We start from the raw sequence: 19,173 nt of genomic DNA, 5'->3' as shown, positions 1-19,173 counted from the left end.
AGTATATGTACTAGAGAAGACACTTGAATACAGCCCAAGGCATTAGCAAAAAAACAAAACGCATCCGCATAATTTCAGATTTTTGTATTGGATATGCATTCTGTTAAGAAAACCTTCTTTCATGGAATGGCATTCAAGAAAATCAAGTTTACCATAAAAGAAGATTTTTTTCATGAGAGAGAAGATTTGAAACATGTGATTCCTAAGACAAAATGCAAATTTTCCCTCAGAACCAACTGATGTCTCCTGTATTGCTTGCATGTTAGGGAATGATTGGTTTAGTCATGGAATGATATTAGTCATTGAGTTTTGCCACAATTGATTTATTACTGAATGCAGCTTTTTTTGTTAGGGTCATAATTTGATGTTCTGTTTTTCTTCAAGAATACTGTTCAGGACTTTCCTGTAAAGACTGCGCAGTCATTAAAGAAATTCTCATTTTTGGCCAAAATTAATCTGCAAGTTTGGACTTCAATTACTTTTCCAGAGAAATTACAACGCAAAGATTAAACAGTGCTTTATTACACTTTTTATAACTTTGGTTAAATTTTGGTTATGCAGAATGGACAGATATTACAGTAGTATATTGATTGTGTAAGAATGTTAAGATTTTCAGAAACACACAAAATTTGAATAGCTTTTCCTTGGAATAAAAGGCTGATTTTGCTTTCAGTTCCGATTAAGCTTTTAGTATAAAGATTCCCTGGAGAAAAGAATAAGGAATAAAGATCACGGCTAAACGTCTCCTACCGTGGCATAAAGCCTATATTATAAAGTCAGTGTTGGTTGATGTTATATTTTGATTTCTGCAAATTTGGCATTTTCTCTGGAAGTGCAATTCACAAATTGTCTAGACGTTCCTATACAGCTAGCTTAGTCATATTTGGTTTTGGGGTGATGGTTCTTGGAAAGTAGGCAATACGTCTTTATTACGTTCTTTAATCCTGTCAGCCCGGAGTGTGCTTGTTTGACAAATGCATCTTATAATGAAATTTATGAATGTGATCTCTGTATATGCAGTTTTTTCGCTCAGAGAAAATAAATTGTTTATGCAGATTACAGTGTTATGAAAGAACAAAAGAAAATATTTTATAAAAAAATATATCTTAGTCAAACCTAGGCTGTAGAGCTTTAATGAGTAAAAAAATTGATCAATAAGTTGTTTTTAAAACAATTATTTTCTTGTATAATATTGTTATAAGTAATAAAATAACAGGTACAAATGATAAGTGTTTGGCCATGCCCAAATTTGGGGTATTCTTAGCTTGAAGTACTGCAGGAATTTGCATTCTGGATTATGAAGGAGAGTAACTTTAGGTTCTTGTGCATAACTGCTTGCAGAATATAAGAAGTCTGTTCAGGGTATTACCATAAGTTAAGAAATGAAAAATGCAACAAAATTGTTGTTTTTTTATGGCTATATTTACTGACAGTTTTTATCATATAACATAATGTTTTCTTTGACTTGTTGGTTGCTTGTAGTTTTTAAAATGTAATAGATATTTTCATTGACTATAGTTTCAGTGAGAGTTATTTCACAGTGAAAGGTGCAGCGCTGATCCTGCCACAAAGTGATGAAACAGCGTACACACGGAAAGTCACAAAAAGTCATGCAGGTAATACCACTCCTGAAATATTTCACAATCAAAAATTTTGTTAGGGAACTTATTTTCCTGGATGCTTAAGTAGTGTTTAATTTGTCGGCTTTAATTTTATGGCTTTGGCTTGGAATGACTCAACTACGAAATCCACTAATATCAGTCCCTCAAGAATATTCAGGAGTTCAAAATATTTTTTTTATGGTATTTTGTGATATTATTTGGAAATAGATGGAAATTTTGTCTTTCAGTGATATCTCTAGGATACTTTTTCCCTTTATTCACCAGAACTGTATATTTGACTTTTATTCCAGGGGATGATATCCAGAGCCATCTACAGGCAATGTTCAGTGTACTCCGCCCAATGGATACCATCAAAGTGGTATGGTCAAGTTCTTTTCTGCTGTTTTTATTTCCTGCACCCTTTAATTCCATTTCCCAATTCGCTAAGAATGCATGGCTTATAATTACAAATCTTTGCATTGCAAGTTGAATACCAAAATAAGGCGTATTTTCTCTATTGCAGTTTAAAATGAGACTATATCTGATGTGGTTCACTCTTACCATCTGCTTCATGCAGAAAAAGATTTGGTACAGAAAGTACAAAAGTTAACTGATAGGTGTTATGAAAATATAACTGAAAAACGGCAATAAATAGCCCAAATTCATTTATTAGTCATCTCTATTTAAAATCTAAAAGGTGTCAATTTCATATTTATGTATTTTTTTTTCACCTCAAAATTGAGGTTTCAAGTTTTGGCTGTGATTCTGTTTACAGGCGGTAAAATTGGAGGGGACCCATACTCGCTATCTAGTTGTTGTGTCATGCATAGGTCGTCAAGATACCGAGGAGTCTGTCATCCTCGGCATGGACCTGCTAGAGAAAGCCACTATAGGTCTCATACTTCCTGTCTGGTCTCACATGCATATCCAGCTAGATGGTGATGGGTAAGTTAATGCTAAATGTATGTCCAGCCAGGCTGCCAGAATTTAGAGTACTGTAACCTATCATTATAAGGACTTGTTCCAAACCTAGCCTGCCCACTTAGCTCAGTAGGTAGAGCGTTGGTCTACGGATCGCAGGGTCGTGAGTTCGATCCTCGGGCAGGGGCGTATGTTCTCCGTGACTATTTGATAAATGACGTTGTGTCTGAAATTATTAGTTCTCCACCTCTGATTCATGTGGGGAAGTTGGCAGTTACTTGCGGAGAACAGGTTTGTACTGGTACAGAATCCAGGAACACTGGTTAGGTTAACTGCCCGCCTTTACCTGACTGAAATACTGTTGAAAAACGGCGTTAAACTCCAAAACAAACAAACAAATATTTAAAACCTTTTTCATTGTGATAGTTGTGTTGGTGTTGTTTTCAACATGACATATGCAACGAAATAACATTCAATATGTTTGTTTAACAACTTGACCATCATTTATGAGTTATGAATAAATAAGGCTGAACTATTTTCCTAGTGTCGTTTAATAATGAGACTTAACCAGTTTAATTCTTTATTTTCAGTGGTTTCTCAATCCAGTCAGACAAAAGTATACATTTCTTCAAACCAGTATCAGTTCAAGCCATGTGGTAGGTACCTTACAATATCATTGTAATAGACTTGATAGGTGTAGTATAGTTCCAGTCTGATGTCTTAGTGCTGTGAAATTGTCGTTATTTGTTGTGGACAATTTTTTGTTGATTTCTTTGTTTTTTGACAATATCTGTATCCATTATTTTGTTGCCTCAGCACAAAACTACTTATAACTGTCTCATGTCATGTAACAGTTTTAATGGATTTGTGTCCCCGCAAACTAGCAGTTTTAGCCTCAAAACACACAATTTTGCCGTTAAATAAGCAGTACACTTGGAGTTAAGTTGTCGGCCACTCAGCAATGCAGTTGCATATTTGAGCTCTGCTCAACCTACATTTTCATATGATCTAAGTACTGTTAACTCTTGTGAGTGATTTATATAACTTCAATAATTTTGCAAAATCGAGCTAAAAGGATCAAGCATGTATTGAGTGAAGATTGGACCATGTCCGGCATTATTTAACATACCTTTTAAAAGAACATTATCCTTGTCTATGCTTTCTTTAAAATGTTTGTTCACATGGTACAAAACTGTCAGTTAAACAGGCTTGTTAAATTTGAAGGTGATTTTGATCATGACCTATGAGCCTTAGGATTGACTGTAGATATTTTTCATGCTTTTTGATTGCTAAGTAAAAATGTAAGAACAAAGTACTAAGTTCTTGTAGCCTGTTTATTCAGATGTGTTTTAAAATTTCAGGTCAGCATTACAGAGTTTAAACAAAGTTGTGAAGATTGCAAAAGACAGATTATACATTCCAAGGGGACTAACTCATACCTGGATTGGATTTTATGAGGCAAAGTTAACGTCAGAGGCCCTCCTTGTTTCAGAATGGTAATTTTGTTTGGAGTATTGAACATTTTTTTGGCAGTATTTCTGTTACATAATTATGGAAGTTAGTTAACATTATCAGTAACGTATTCTTAGATTTTGTCCCCTCACTACAATAGAATTGAAATCCCACAAGGTATGTAGAGTTCTTTCTTGTGAGGAAAAATGTCTAGCTGGTCTAGTAGGGGTTGTTTGTTCTACCAGGGTGCCTTGCTAGCTGGTCTAGAAGTAATGCCCAGAAAGGCACTTGAGGTCTTCGTGCAACATCAGAAGTTGAAAACACCTTATGACCCAAGTCGTATTGGTGTGGCTTAAAACCCAACTGAAAAACTCACGGTATTTGTACCATTACAGATTTGTTCTCAGCACACACTGAAAATGCCATTGCATTCAAAGGTAGGTGATGGAAGTCTTCTGATATTAATGTTGTCTGTTAAATCACCTAGAACAAGGACCATTTAGTCAAAGACCATATTTCTGACTGAACATAATTTTGCCTTCCTTGAATTTTCAAAATGGCATAGCTTTGCAGATGTGCTTTTCCTTTAGACGTGGAACTTGTATCATAAACTTTAAGTCAGTTAAAGTTCTGTTTCTGAGAATAACTGACAGGGACTAGATTTTGACTGATTTTTGTTACTAATTGACCTTAAAAAATGTTTAAGGTTTCTTATCTAATACAGGTAATTGAAGATTGATTGGTTGTAAAAACCTAACAGTCGAGGCAATGGCAGATGTCTTGGTTATCTTTCATGCACCAAACCTAAGCCAATACTGTAGACTAAAATTAAAATCAGTGGCTCAGTGTGAATTTAGCTTATGTTTATATCAATGAAGACACAAATAGACTAGCTTAAGCTGGAAACTACCAATTTAAGTAGCCACCCAGAACTGAACACGAGTCTGGATATCAGTCACAAATGATATGGATATCAGTCACAACTGATAATCAAACTAAACTTCTATTCACTGTGTCACTGACACACTTGTTTGAAAGACTGCAAACCATGACTTGTACAAGTCGAAAGATTTCCTGCGGTCAGAAGTTATACAGACCAAAAATTGTTGATAGTAACTTATGGGCGAATAACGTACTTGTTTTGTTTTTTAATATACCATTACACTTTAATGTAAGAAATATTACTCCATTCTACATGATGAATAAGTAGATATATGAACTATGTATTTCTTAATTCTGAAAGTTATTGTTTTGAGCAAAAAAAACTATATTTCCCTTTCGTGTATAACATAACTTTTAGCTCAACTGGTCACATTTCTTGACTATTGGAATACTTTACCAGAGCTTTAACAAATGTGATTCATGCCTTCACAGGACCAGAATCTAGGAAACTGAAGAGGAATTAATATATAAACCCTTATGCACAACAATGTATCAATATTGATCATTGCTGAAAGTTTGAATAAATTATATGAAATAATGAATGACAAATTCAGGTCACAATCAGTTCTCTATATATCATATAGAGTGTTAGCTATATTGCAAAAACGGCGTTCCATAAATGCGATAAGCCAATCGCATATCGGTAAAAAGTCACGTGAAATCACCCAGTCCCCATATGCTATACTACTTGTTGCATTTCAATATACCTGCGGCCTTCAGGCCGCAGGTAATAAAAAATGTGTTAGTCTGTTACTCTCTACACTCTGTAATGTTGTTCTTGCTTTACCATTGTAACGTTGTTCTTACATTTGTGATTATGTCTATATACAATTGTAACAGAGTTCTTGTTGGTTTTATTAGCTCGACTATTCGAAGAAAATCTAGCTATTCTACTCACTGGCTCGCGTCGGCTTCGCGCACACCTTGGTTAAGTTTTTGCATGCAAGTACATACAGCATCATTAAAGGCATAACTTGAAACTTATTTATTCTTTTCTAGGTCAATTACCACCTCACTGGTCAAGTCCATAACTCTAACATGTATTTTGAGCAAATTATGCCCCTTTTGGACTTAGAAAATTCTGGTTAAATTTTACATGCAAGTTACTATCTCCAAAACTAATGCAGATATTGAATGAAACTTCACATGTGTCTTCGGGTATAAAACTATTTGATAGCACCAAGTCCCATAACTCTGACCTTCATTTTGGCCAAATTATGCCCCTTTTGGACTTAGAAAATTCTGGTTAAAGTTTTGCGTGCAAGTACATACAGCTATTACTAAAAGCATTAGATTGAAACTTATTTTCTTTTTCTAGATCAATTACTACCTCACTGGTCATCCCATAACTCTGCAGTATTTGGCCAATTATCCCCTTTTGACTTAGAAATTCTGGTTAAATTTTGCGTGCAAGTACATACAGCTATTACTAAAAGCATATAGATTTGAAACTTATTTTTTCTTTTCTAGATCAATTACCTACCTCACTGGTCAAGTCCATAACTCTGGCATGTATTTTGGCCAAATTTGCCCCCTTTTGACTAGAAAATTCTGGTTAAAGTTTGCGTGCAAGTACATACAGCTATTACTAAAAGCATATAGATTGGAACTTATTATTCTTTTTCTAGATCAATTACCTACCTCACTGGTCAAGTTCCATAACTCTTAACATGTATTTTGAGCAAATATAGCCCCTTTTGGACTTAGAAAATTCTGGTTAAAGTTTTACATGCAAGTTACTATCCCCAAAACTAATGCAGATATGAAATTGAAACTTAACCTGTTTCTTCGGGGTTATAAAACTAGTTGATAGCATCAAGTCCCATAACTCTGATATGTCCCCTTTTGAACTTAAAACTCTTTTGATATTTAACATTTTGGGTAATAATTTCCAGCTTCTGTGACAATATTTCGAATAGTCGAGCTTGGCTGTCTTATGGACAGCTCTTGTTTATTGCAGGAACGCCACTACTGACATTGATAGATCATATAGAACAGACAAAAATCTTGCAGCACAAATCTCAGGGTGAGTACAGTAACAGGGTAGACCAGTCTAAGAATGTTACCTTACCATTGGTCAGGTTTGATTTTGTGCTTACAAACAGCCAATCAGATGCTGGAGATTGCAGACTGGTCTCCAAACTTAATTTCATATCCTTATGTCTTGGAATTTTTCAAGTCAGAAATAGATTGAGACTAGAAAAATATTCTTTGTGGTATTGTGTGGGTTAAGCGGCCCACATTTTAATGAAACTTTGCATCAGCTGAGCTCATAAATACAAAATTTGAATGTTTCTGGAAAGTTTGAGCAATGTTGCTACAGCATAGTATGATATTTTCATTGATTTAAATCCTTCTCAGGAGAGCAGTTAGACGAACGATGTCGTCACCAGTTGGTAGAACCGTGTCACTTGAATCATCATGGTGAGACTGGCATGGGAAACATAACAGTCTTTCAACTGTGCCCTTTCCATTTCCTGTTTCATATAAAAAAAATTGCTTGCAAACATAAAATTTCTGCTTACATTAATGATAATTATTTCTTTCTTCATGCATTTTGTCTTATACTTGTCTTTTTCTACTCATTGACTCAAAGTCTGTGCAAAAATTAATAATCAAAACTTGTTAAAGTGACTTGAAAAATAAATTTATTCTCAGCATATTTTAGCTCACCTGAGCACAAAGTACTCAGGATGAGTTATTGTGATCGCTCAACATCTGGCATCCAGCCATCCGTCTGGCATCCATCCATCCATCTACACTTTTCTCCAAACACCATCTCTGAAACTTTTGGGTGGAAGTTGATGAAACTTGGCCTGGATGTTTCTTGGGTGGTCCTCTTTGGTTCTGCTTGGTTGCACATAGGGGCCGCCAGAGCTGAATATAAAAAAATCTTCTAACAACATCTTTTCTTAAATCGCTGGTCAGATTTCAAAATAATTGCACACAAAATTTAATGGTCCTTATGAAACCTACTGTCAAGATTGTTCAAAATATTCTGATTCGTCAAAAAACATGGCCACAGGTGCATGGTCACTTTTCCCTATATGTTTGAAATGGCTAGCCCGATTATGAAATAAATTAACACAAATGGTCCTTATATAGTGGAAACTTTAAAAATTTCCTTGTATGAAGCTGCTGGTCCTATTTTGAAGTAAATTCATACAAATGGTCCTTGTATGATCCATTACCCCCCCCCCCCCCCCAAACACACACACAAAAGCAAAAAACAACAACCAAAAAACATACACATATCACCTGCCTGTATTTTTGTAGTAGAAATTCTAAGAACACGTAACACTAAAATCAGGTGAGCGATATCGGGCCATCATGGCCCTCTTGTTATCACTCTATTAATGTATGTTTTATCACTCTATTAATGTATGTTACAAATTTCATAGAAATCTGCCATGTGAGTAAGCTGTCAGACTGTCTGGCAGAAAGTAAGTGGTTCAATAAAGGTGTCTGCCACATGACCTGAACTGTTTCGATGTGACTTAAAACACAACAAAACAAATGAATAAAAATGTATTATTCATGTATTACTTTATATCATACCATCTAAATAGCATAAGTATCCGATATATAAGAATGCATATAAATGCCTGAATAGTCTTATTCTATTGTCAATTCTGAAATACTATCTTTCTGCTTCATTAATTCTTTTTATCATTTCTTATTTTTATTATAATTATTTGAGCCTTCTTAGCTAAGTGGTTATGGTGACTGACTTTAAATCACTTGCCCATTAGTACTAAGGGTTTGAGATCTGCTTGTGCCAACAGTTGAGGAAATCATCCAGCTGACTTGCATAAGGTCAGTGATTCTACCCAGGTGCCGGCTTGTGTATGAAGTAATGCCCAGTTGGGTCTTCTTTCGCTGTGTACCTGATTGAAATTGTTAGTGTGATTTAAAACTCGAACAGATAAAACACAAAAGTAATTATCATTAACTGATATAACCTCCTGAAATGTACAAAAATCTATAATTTTTATTTAAAAAAAAACATTTCAGACTTTGGGCATTGATTTCAGTAATGTTTGTTATAGAATTTACAGTTTAATGAACCTTACTGTCTTAACCCTTACCCTGCTAAATTTCTGTAATGAACCTGTCCATCTACCAATTTGGACAGTACCATTAACTGTTAAAAGGGGTGCTTACTAAAGGTATACTGACTGGATAGCAAAGATCATAATCAGACTTGTGGATGTGCAAGCTGATCATGATGTACACAGGCTGCAAAGCAGAATCAGTTGTGTCCAGCATAAGGGTTAAATGTTTACTTAAGCCTGGGTATTGTAACAGTTTTCATATATACATTTTTTGTCACAGTTATTTCAGTATTTCAGCATACCTTGACAAAATCTTAAATTTGCAAAATTTAGAAAAATCTACTGTAAAATCATTAATATTTGTGGGGGACTAATTTTCTTGGTTGAGTCAATCCTATTACACAAGTAAAATTTCCATTCATTTTATGTTCAAAAGTTGAAATCCAAGAATTTATATCCCCATGAAACTGTCATTTTGACCAAAACCACGAAATTTCATACCCACGAAATTAAATGATTTTACAGTATATACCAGTATTTGAGTGACTTTAGCAAACACCAGATGATTTAGGATATTTTCATTTTCTTCACCATAGTACAAATTTGAAAAAAAATCCTCTGTGCTAAATAAAAATCATGAACATGATTTAAGAATAAAGGAAAAGCTTTAATAGCGGCACAGGAATGATGAATTTTATTATGTTGCTCGTATTTTCAGTGAAGAAGATATATACAAGCTGATTCGACTTGAACTGAAGAATGTCATGATGACGGTAGATCTCGAGGAAGTTACCTGTTTATTTGTAAGTTTAATCCTAACCCTGTTAAATTTCTGTAATGAACTTGTCCATCTTTCAATTTGGACAAAGCCATTGACTTTGAAAGGGGTGCTTACCAAAAAGATACCGACTGAATGGTGAACAGTGCAGATCATGATCAGACTGGACTGCATGGATGTGCAGGCTGATCATGATCTACACTGGTCACAGAGGCAGAAATAATCATGTCCAGCGTGATAAGGGTTAACTTGATGAAGTTACCTGTTTATTTGTAGGTTGGTCATGAAGAAGTTTAGGTTGCTGGCTTTGATTTAAATTGAATCTCTTATACCTCATTGCAGTGGGTTTAAAACCTTGCTTGGCATGTAGAATTCTTTCCCATGAGGAAGCCAAGAAGCTGGCATACAGAGGTGGTTATACCCAGGTGCCTGTCTTTGATTATATCAAGCCTGAAGCTTTTATGTTGCCATATGGCCTGTAATTATGTTGGTTTGACATGTGACATGACATAAAACCCAACCAAAAAAGAAAAATGTTTACTTGTAATTGATCTGGAGGAAGTTACCCATTTATTTGTAAGTTGATCTCTAGGAAGTTATTTGAAAATCATATAATTGTGCAAACTTGTAGTACTTCTAAATCCTTCCTCCACACATGGCATTGTATACACATTTTTCACCTCTAATTTTTCTGTCCACATGGGTCTGTAGAGATAGCCCAGATCTGTTATTGCTGGGTGGTGAGTTTGATGCCCAGGCAAGGGGTATTTTCTGTGATGATTCAGTGTAAGAATTGTGTATGAAATCAGATGTCCTCCACTATAATAATAAGTTGGCAGTTACTTGCATGGATAGGTTGGTACTGATACAGAATCCAGAAACACTGGTGAGATTAACTATCCGCCCCTTGCATTCCAGAAAAATTGTAAAAAAAACTGTGCTAATCCAAAAAGAAACAAAAAAGAAATTCACCTCTGTTTTCAAACTTTTATGATTATGTTTCCAGGAATTTGTGCTGAAGCAAATTTCATGCAATATGAATGGTTACAGGCTGTACATTATATTCTGTTCATAACTAAGGAAACCAACCTAATACTCCTAAATTACCAGTGAATTTTTACTGAACTTTTCATGCAAATTTTATGATATAATTAAATTTTATTGCAGTTGAGGAGAGCTGTAGAAGAAAAACTTGGTATGGATCTCAAAAAGTACAAGAGCTTCATTGATACTGAGATGATGGAAATCCTCGGTCAGATGGACTCACCGTCCAAAATCCTCGACCATCTTTATCTCGGGTCAGAATGGAATGCTTCAAATCTAGATGAACTTCAGCACAATGGGTATGTGTAATTCAGGATAATATCTATTGCTAATTCAAGCCTTACCCTGCTAAATTTCTATAATGACCTTGTCTATCTTTCAAAAGAGGTGCATACCAAAAAGATACTGACTGAATAGCGAACAGTCCAGGTCATGATCAGATTGCAAGGATATGCTGATCATGATCTGCTCTGGTTGCAAAGGCAAAATCAGTCGTGTCAAGCATGATAAGGGGTAACAAGAACATTATGCGAAATAATTAAAACTGTTAAACATGCACTAGATCTACTTATAAATGATCTGATTTACTGATAAACTCAAGAGCAACTGAAGGGACGTCTGTGTTGTGGTAGTTAAGGTTGTTGGCGTCAAACTAATTATGCCTTTGCTGTGGATTTGCAGATGTAGAATTCTTCAGTATGAGAAACACTATCCACCAGGTTTAAACTTTAGGGAATGCCAGAGGTGCTGCTCAGGTACCTGCTTATACCTGATATGATGTCAGAAGTAATTTAACCTTTACCCTGCTAATTTTCTAAAATAAAATGGATTGGTCCATCATTCAGTTCGGACAGTACCACTTGTTAATCAAAGGGGTGTTTAGTGAAAATTTACTGACTGAATAGCTAGATCATGCAGGCTGGTCTTGGTCTGCACTGGTGGCAAAGGCAGAATCACTTGCCGCCAGCAGGCTAGAGGTTAAAAAAGTCCTTTAGAACATTATGATATTTATTGATTGGTATACTGTGAAGTAACCATATGTTATACATTTTACAGAGTACATCATATACTGAACATCAGTAGAGAGATTGACAATTTTTATCCCGGAGTTTTACACTACATGAATGTAAGAGAATGGGACGTGGATCAATCTGACTTGCTCAAGTATTGGGAAGACACCCATAGATACATCAACAAAGCACGGTATACTGTTTTTACTATAATAAAGAATAGAGGCTATATAGTGAGAGTAGTGTATGTAGTAATGGATTCATTAAACTGTAGAATGAAATTTTATTATGCAAGCTTGGATGGAACATAATATTTTTTTTATGTCCCCGACATTCAAGGAAAATAGATGTTGTCACATTGAGGCAAGTGTGTGGTCCATCGGGGCTCATGGTTGCAACCTCCATTTTACAAAGTTCATTAGTTGTAACATTTATAATTGAAACAAATCGTGATTTAAATGCTTCAATAAAATTGGTGAAACAAAATAATAACTTTGATTTTATAGATTATTTTGTTATGATATTACAGGAGACGAGGAAGTAAAGCCCTAGTCCATTGTAAGATGGGTATAAGCAGATCTGCTTCTACTGTAAGTATACAGATGGTAGTGATTTATCAGAAATTTATCCTTTAGCCTGCTAAATTTCTAAAATAGACTGATCCATCACTCAATTTAGGCAGTACCATATACATGTATCAGTTAAAGGGGTGTTCACTGAAAAATTACTGACTGAATAGCGAACAGTGCAAACCATGATCAGCCTGCACGGATTAACAGGCTGGTCTTGGTCTGCACTGGTCGCAACGGCAGAATCACTTGCCGCCAGCAGGCTAAAGGTAAATGAAAATGTAGATTACATGACCATTGTATACACATGTCTGAAATACTGATGAATACTGTTGAATCAAATAAAGCAAAACAAACATGAAAATATTAGTTATTTGCAGTGAAACCTTTGCTTCAAAGATTCAGTTTTGTTCACCATATTGTGTTGGAGAAGTTCACAAAACTATAATACATATATGTTTATATTGAAAATTGTGTTACTTTTGCATTTATTTTATTTAGCAATTTGATAGAGAGGATGCATCTGCCTGTTGTAATGAATTCACACATTTGGAGATAATTCAGTTTTGTATTGACCAGTGTACATTTTGTGATGTTACAAAAATAAAGTCATCACAAGTATCACCCAGTCTATAGTAGTAGGACTGTTCTATAAGGTGTTTGTTGTTCAGGTTGATACTGTACATGTATACAGAGGTTTTACTGTATTATACAATGAAGTTGATACTGTACATGTATACAGAAGTTTTACTGTATTATACAGGTGATAGCCTACCTCATGAAAGAGAATAAATGGTCTCTGCAGAAAGCGTATGAATTTACCAAGTCGAAACGCAATATCATCAATCCTAACCCTGGCTTCATGAAACAGCTGGAAATGTATGAGGGAATACTCAATGCAAAGTGAGATTTTTGTTTGTTTTAAGCTGATTTCTTTTACATCAGTTGAAGAGAAAGTGTTCACACCTTTTATTCCTTACTGTCAGTGCTTGTTAGAATTATTTTTGTGGGACCACCTTGGCAGAGTGGTTAAGGTGTCTTGACTTTGATTCACTTGCCCCTCACCGATGTAGGTTCGAGCCTCACTTGGGGCATTGAATTCTTCATGTGATGAAGCCATCCAGCTGGCTTATGGAAGGTCGGTGGTTCAACCCAGTAGCCCGCCCCTGATGAAATAATGCAGGGAGGGGCACCTGGTATCTTCTTCCACCATCAAAGTTGGGAAGTTGCCATATAAACTGTATGCCGCTTTCTCATAATTCCGAGCCTTCTCATTGATCCGAGCCTTTGGAAAATTTTCACTTTAAAAGTTGAGTATTATAATGTAGCAAAAAATCTTTTGCAGCTAACACAGATTGTTGGCAAGAACTGAAATACTAGTTAAGGGGCTCGGAATAATAAGAAAAGGGCATAATTAAACTACACAAAACAAACAAACAATTATCTTTGTTGTTAAGGATGTTGGTTACTACAGAAATTCAACTAAGTAAGGAATCTGTAACCTCTTGTTTTGATTTCACTTGTTTATCAAGGCATCTTCCCATTGTTGTATAAGGTATAGTCAGTACCCTAATGGCCGTTCCGGTTCATCACCTAACACTGTATCCAATAAACAGTCCTTTCACATACTTGAGCTGTAAGTTTTCAAATTTGAAAAGCAGTTGTAAAATCTATAAATAATTTATCTTTTGCCTTACTTAAGAAAGTATAAATACCACTCTGTTGTTGTCCATATCTTTAGATTAACAATGTAGTGTAATGATGGTTATCTAATAGCAGAATATTTGCTTCTGTGACAAAACCATTTTGAATCCTTGTGTTGGATTCATTTGAAAAACAAACATGTAATATAGTAGAAACTTTTCTTTTAACAGTAGAATATACAGGGGCAAATGGAAATGAGAAATATAAATACAGACTGGTAAAGATTGCTTGATTTTTCAGTTGGAACAGAGAGATTTTTAACCGTCATGCTCCAGTGAAGCAGATGAGTCCTACAGTAGAAATGGAGGAAACGGAAGGGGTGCAGTGTTACTCCAATCCAGAAGATATTTTAGCTGTCAAAATGGGTAATTACACTTCAGATGAAAAATCTCAATTTTTTTTTCAGTGGTTAAAATGAAAAGAAGTATGTTTCTAGAAATAATTTTTGATTCAGTATACTGATAAATTTAAATATAGAAAATTATAAGTAAGATAATATCCGGTACGAGCTTAAATTCTGATAAAAAATTTACTTTGTTCAATGTATTCCAGGCAAAGCCTCAAGTGATCCAGGTGAATTACCCTTTATTCATGTTGAGCAAGATATTGAACTTGCTTCAAGAAGTGCTGACTCTACTGAAGACTCACTACCGGACCAGCTTTCACCAGACGCTGCGGGCAAAAGTGGGAAGAAAAACTTCAGATATTCCAAATCAGAAGGTGATCAAGCAGAAAGTGATGACTACATAAGTGCCAGTAGTACAGAATCAGTCTATACCAGTAGTGACAAAATGTCATCAGATGATGAAGCAGAAAATGACGATGATAATGACGATAAAAAGATTGCAGGCGATAGAGAAAGCAAAGTTTTTGTTCCAATAAATATACCAGACATTCATACAGATACTGTTTATGAAAGACAGAAAGATGTTAAAGTAGAAACCAGGAGGTGTAAATTGGAAGGGGATAAACATGTATTAGGTTTGGATGAGAAATTCTCACGTGAAGGGTCTGTTTCAAAGTTTAGACCAGATGGAAGTTGGATTAAACCAGAATCTGAAAGTGAAACTGAAAATAATGAGATAGTTGAAAGTGAAATTGATGCTGAAATGCAGGTTGAGGCTGATAGGATGGATGATGGAGGTGGACTTTGGATGGATGCTAAAGGCAACGGCAGTACAGAAGACAAAATGGAAGTTAGCACTGAAGAGGATAATAAAACTGAAGATGTTGCATCTGAGAACAAACATGAAAGCTCTGAAAATATGCAAACTGTTCATCAAAGTACTACTGATCCTTATGTAAGGGAAAATATTCCATGGAATCCAGGACAGGTGCTGAAACAGAAGAAGGATATAGAGGATAAATATGGAACATCTGTATCAAAAGTGAAGAGAGAATCTTTAGAAAGTAGTGAGGAAAAATCACAAGAAGTCAAATGTTCTGAAACTCCTATGGAAACGGAAAAAGAGATTACAGTTGAGCAAACCAGTCAGACAACAGAAAAAGATGCCAAGGCTGTGTCCCATGTAAAATCGAAAGAAAGTTCACTTCAGACTGACCAGTCTGTGAAAATTGAAATTGATCGAGGATCAGAAAGTTCAAAGGCTTCTCCAGAAATGAGGAAGTCGGTGTATGAAGAAGAGGAAATAGACCTTCCCGAGGGTATTGTCAGAAAAACAACAATGGAAATAGAGGAAAGGAACAAGTATGGTTGTTTATTGAAGTTATTTTGATTAAACCTTTTGACTGACTTAACTTTTTGACAGTATTGATTTCTCTAAGTTCAATGAATATAGAAACTGGTGTAATACTAAAACAGTGAGATTGTTTCATGGTAATAAATGAGTTTAGATGTTTGCAAGAAGTTTTTAAGTTTAGCATATTCTTTCCAAACTAAAACTAAGAGCTTTTATTTTGTTTGCCTCTTTAGGCCTTCTTAGTGGAGAACTAAACTTTCAGGTTGTTGTCGTTAACAGATATGTCTAAAAATTTTGTTTCAGAAGTACATTAGACATTCCAAGTAGAAATCTGAAAAGGTCTTCAAGTTTGAAATCAACAAGAGTTACACCAAAAGCAAAGGATCGTGACAATGAGCGCAGGAAAACTTGCATAGCTCTGCTGTCCCCCACTCACCCTGATTACACAGTGAGAGAACAATCAGACCTGTTTTCCGTAAGCTCAAATGCTGAGTTATCAGGTGCAGAAAGTGATCCGGGTCAGGCAGGTGCTGCCGTTAGTCTTGCTTCTGATGACACAGAAGAGGAAGTTAATAATCAGACTGGTTCAGTAAAAGTTTATAAGTTTATGGGTGAAGAGTTGACTGTGCAAGAAGGACTGGTTCGCAAACAGACAATGGGTTAGTATAATACTGCAACTTTATACTTAATATTAGTTATCATTTTACAGTGATTTTTGATAACAGATTTTAGCTGAATCTAAAGCTTGTTAAGTGAACAAGAATCACTGCTGTTAAAATGTGAACTGATAACTTTAGAAGAAGGCTTACTGTGGCCACTATTTTTGTACTGAATTTTTTTTAGAAGCTTAAGGAGAAATTACCGTTATAAAATCACATAAAGGCAGATTAGGTCAAGTCATAGAAAAACCTTGTTAACACTCCCGTTTCCTATCTGATCTGTATGAAACCAGGTCAGAATATTTGTCTTTATGAAAGCAAAATAAATTTCTAAACTGGGTCATCTTTGTTCAAAACTGTGTCACTACAGAGCCGCCCCTGGGCCTTTTAAAGTTGCAGCCACTTTCTGAGATAAAGTGCCAAATAGAATCTGAATTGCTGAAATTTGGCCACATTTTAATAAAATTCTTGCAGCCACTTTCACAAATCTGAAGCCAGTTCTTTGAATTTGTAGCATTTTGCTACATTGCGGAATGGCAGAGGAGGCCCTGTCACTATGTCAGTTTATAGAAAACCCTTGTAAACACTGTAGAGGCCAGATTTTATATATAAACTATATGAAGCATGGTTTGAATACTTGTTTTGTTTTAATCTATGTCCAGTTCAGATGTATGTCACCATGGTTGACAAACAAGGTCTCTTGCTCAAATGATAGAAAGACCTTAGAGACCACATTTCCTATCTTATTTACTCATAAAAAATGTGAAGATTTTTGTCTTTATGAAATCTGGATGAAGTTTGAAACTGGATCACTTTGGGGTCTAAAACTAGATCTGTAGGTAAAATCATCAAAAGTCTTGAACACGCTAGAGGTCATTTTGTACTTGACCTATAAGAAACCTTGTCAGAATGTCTTCAGGAGATGTAGGTCAAATTCAAAAACTAAAAGTTTGTCCAGCTTCAAACAGATTGCAACAAATTTAAGGTCTTAACTTGAAAAAATTCTCAGCACACCATTCGCCTCCCCCCACCCCTTCTTTATATCAAAGTCAGAGTTTCCCAGGACTCAAGAAAATGAAATAAAAATAAAATGTTGTTATAGGGGTACTTTCTAACATGTGTGAGTTACGAAAAGTGACAATATCAAAACAATAAGAAACAGTGTGACATGAACGTTTTTGCCCAATTGTGACATTTTGCATTATTAAAGGTTTCTTGTAATATATTGAAGCTGAAAAAAAAGTGGTTATATATCTTACTTCAATATATCAGCAATGTTTAAGAAGCTGGATTGAGCACTGGTTACAATATGTCAAGTAAGTATACATTTAGATGGTGGTCGTGACTTGAAATATTGAAAACAAAAACTTAAGTAAAAGGATGCATTTTGGTAATTCTAGGTAAATGGTGGGACAAGTTTAATGATCATATAGAGGCATGATTAAAAAAAAAATGGTGCCCTGATTCAGTTGTTGAGTTTTGAAGAAAGTTAATTTGATATATATTTTTAGTTGGTATTTATTGACACTGTTAATGATGACATGTGGTCGCATTGATTTAAAAATATTCTGGTAATTGGTGAAAGGTTCAGGTGAATTGGTGTTAACAGGGCCAAGTAGTTTGAACCTATAACTGGCTGTTAAACTAACCACTGGGTATGTTTTGAGTCAAAATATTAGTCTTCGTGGGAAACACTAGTATGCCGTTATAATTTTACTGTAAAGACTTGTATGTTCATAAATCAATAAATCAAACATTTGTTTTTCTAAGTCTTCTAAAATGTTGAAATATAACCCGAAAGTTAACTTCGACTGTTAAAGTTTCAAACAACTGGGTTCTTACCAACAGACCGTAAGAACTGAATCATAACAGCACTTCTGTGTGATTTTCCCTGATGGAGCTCAATTATGGTATACACTTAGTGAATGACCTACAGTCAATAGTTAAAACTATTTGCCTGAAGTTTACAGGACATAGGGCTGAAAATTTTAACTATTGACCAGCAAACTATTAAATAAGTGTTTTTGTTTAAAAATAGAGATATCAAATGCATTGCTTTAATAAAGGAAGATTTTGCCTAACTTTTGATTTCTGAAAGTTAATTTTTTTCTGTTGTCCTGAAAAAAAAAAGCCATATGATTTTGTGTTTGCACTGAATTAAGAGCCTGCTAATAAATGATGTTGATTTCGTGGTGTCATAGCATGAGATTGTAGAAATACTTCATACATGGGTGTTTCTTTCTAGAAATGAACTGCCAGTATGCGGAGAGGAAGGTTAACAACTAGAACTGGTGACTGCCAATTATTTCATGTCTGCATTAGGCTGTAATTGTTTATTACTTGCTACATTGAAATCCAAATTTAAGTAATGCTTCTAGGTGATGCTTCTAAGTGAGTGCGTATCATTTTGTCCTTTTAGACATGTATATTATTTACTGAAATCTGCAAACATCTGTTTTTAATACTTTATCGTTGTAAGAAGAAATTGGCTCAAAATAAAATGGTTTTGTTATGATATGTAAATAGTTCTTAGATAGTCTGTTACTCTAATGGGTCATCCGTGTACAGGAGACAGATTTCTAATACCGTGAAATAAGTTAGTTTCATGGTTTGTGCCAGGCTGGCTGCCATGCAGGGATTTGAATTCTTGGAATTGTACTTTCGAAGATAAATTGAATGGGAATTGAACTTTTCATTAGGATTTATGGATTGACTGAACCATGAAATCCCTCAAAATT

The 19,173-nt window shown here is 35.1% G+C and overlaps 1 protein-coding gene across 9 annotated transcripts in view; it reads left to right on the top strand.

Moving 5' to 3' along the window:
• Window positions 1-19,173, top strand: part of LOC123534909 (protein phosphatase Slingshot homolog 2-like) — a 72,574-nt gene that overhangs the window by 40,900 nt on the left and 12,501 nt on the right. For 5 of the 9 annotated variants that reach the window (XM_053520208.1, XM_053520204.1, XM_053520202.1 and 2 more), the window contains 15 exons: window positions 1,519-1,616; window positions 1,913-1,980; window positions 2,377-2,546; window positions 3,113-3,178; window positions 3,884-4,018; window positions 6,877-6,942; window positions 7,278-7,340; window positions 9,690-9,774; window positions 10,917-11,092; window positions 11,850-11,996; window positions 12,333-12,393; window positions 13,136-13,275; window positions 14,317-14,441; window positions 14,629-15,784; window positions 16,080-16,435. In XM_053520208.1, the coding sequence (XP_053376183.1) occupies window positions 1,519-1,616; window positions 1,913-1,980; window positions 2,377-2,546; window positions 3,113-3,178; window positions 3,884-4,018; window positions 6,877-6,942; window positions 7,278-7,340; window positions 9,690-9,774; window positions 10,917-11,092; window positions 11,850-11,996; window positions 12,333-12,393; window positions 13,136-13,275; window positions 14,317-14,441; window positions 14,629-15,784; window positions 16,080-16,435 (2,912 nt within the window). The remainder of the gene's footprint in view (window positions 1-1,518; window positions 1,617-1,912; window positions 1,981-2,376; window positions 2,547-3,112; window positions 3,179-3,883; window positions 4,019-6,876; window positions 6,943-7,277; window positions 7,341-9,689; window positions 9,775-10,916; window positions 11,093-11,849; window positions 11,997-12,332; window positions 12,394-13,135; window positions 13,276-14,316; window positions 14,442-14,628; window positions 15,785-16,079; window positions 16,436-19,173) is intronic. The other 4 variants (XM_053520209.1, XM_053520205.1, XM_053520203.1 and 1 more) reach the window with 2 other exon arrangements.

Source organism: Mercenaria mercenaria, chromosome 12 (genome assembly GCF_021730395.1).
Source record: "Mercenaria mercenaria strain notata chromosome 12, MADL_Memer_1, whole genome shotgun sequence".
NCBI classification, from domain to species: Eukaryota; Metazoa; Mollusca; class Bivalvia; order Venerida; family Veneridae; genus Mercenaria; species Mercenaria mercenaria.
This window is presented reverse-complemented; position numbering and strand designations above follow the sequence as displayed.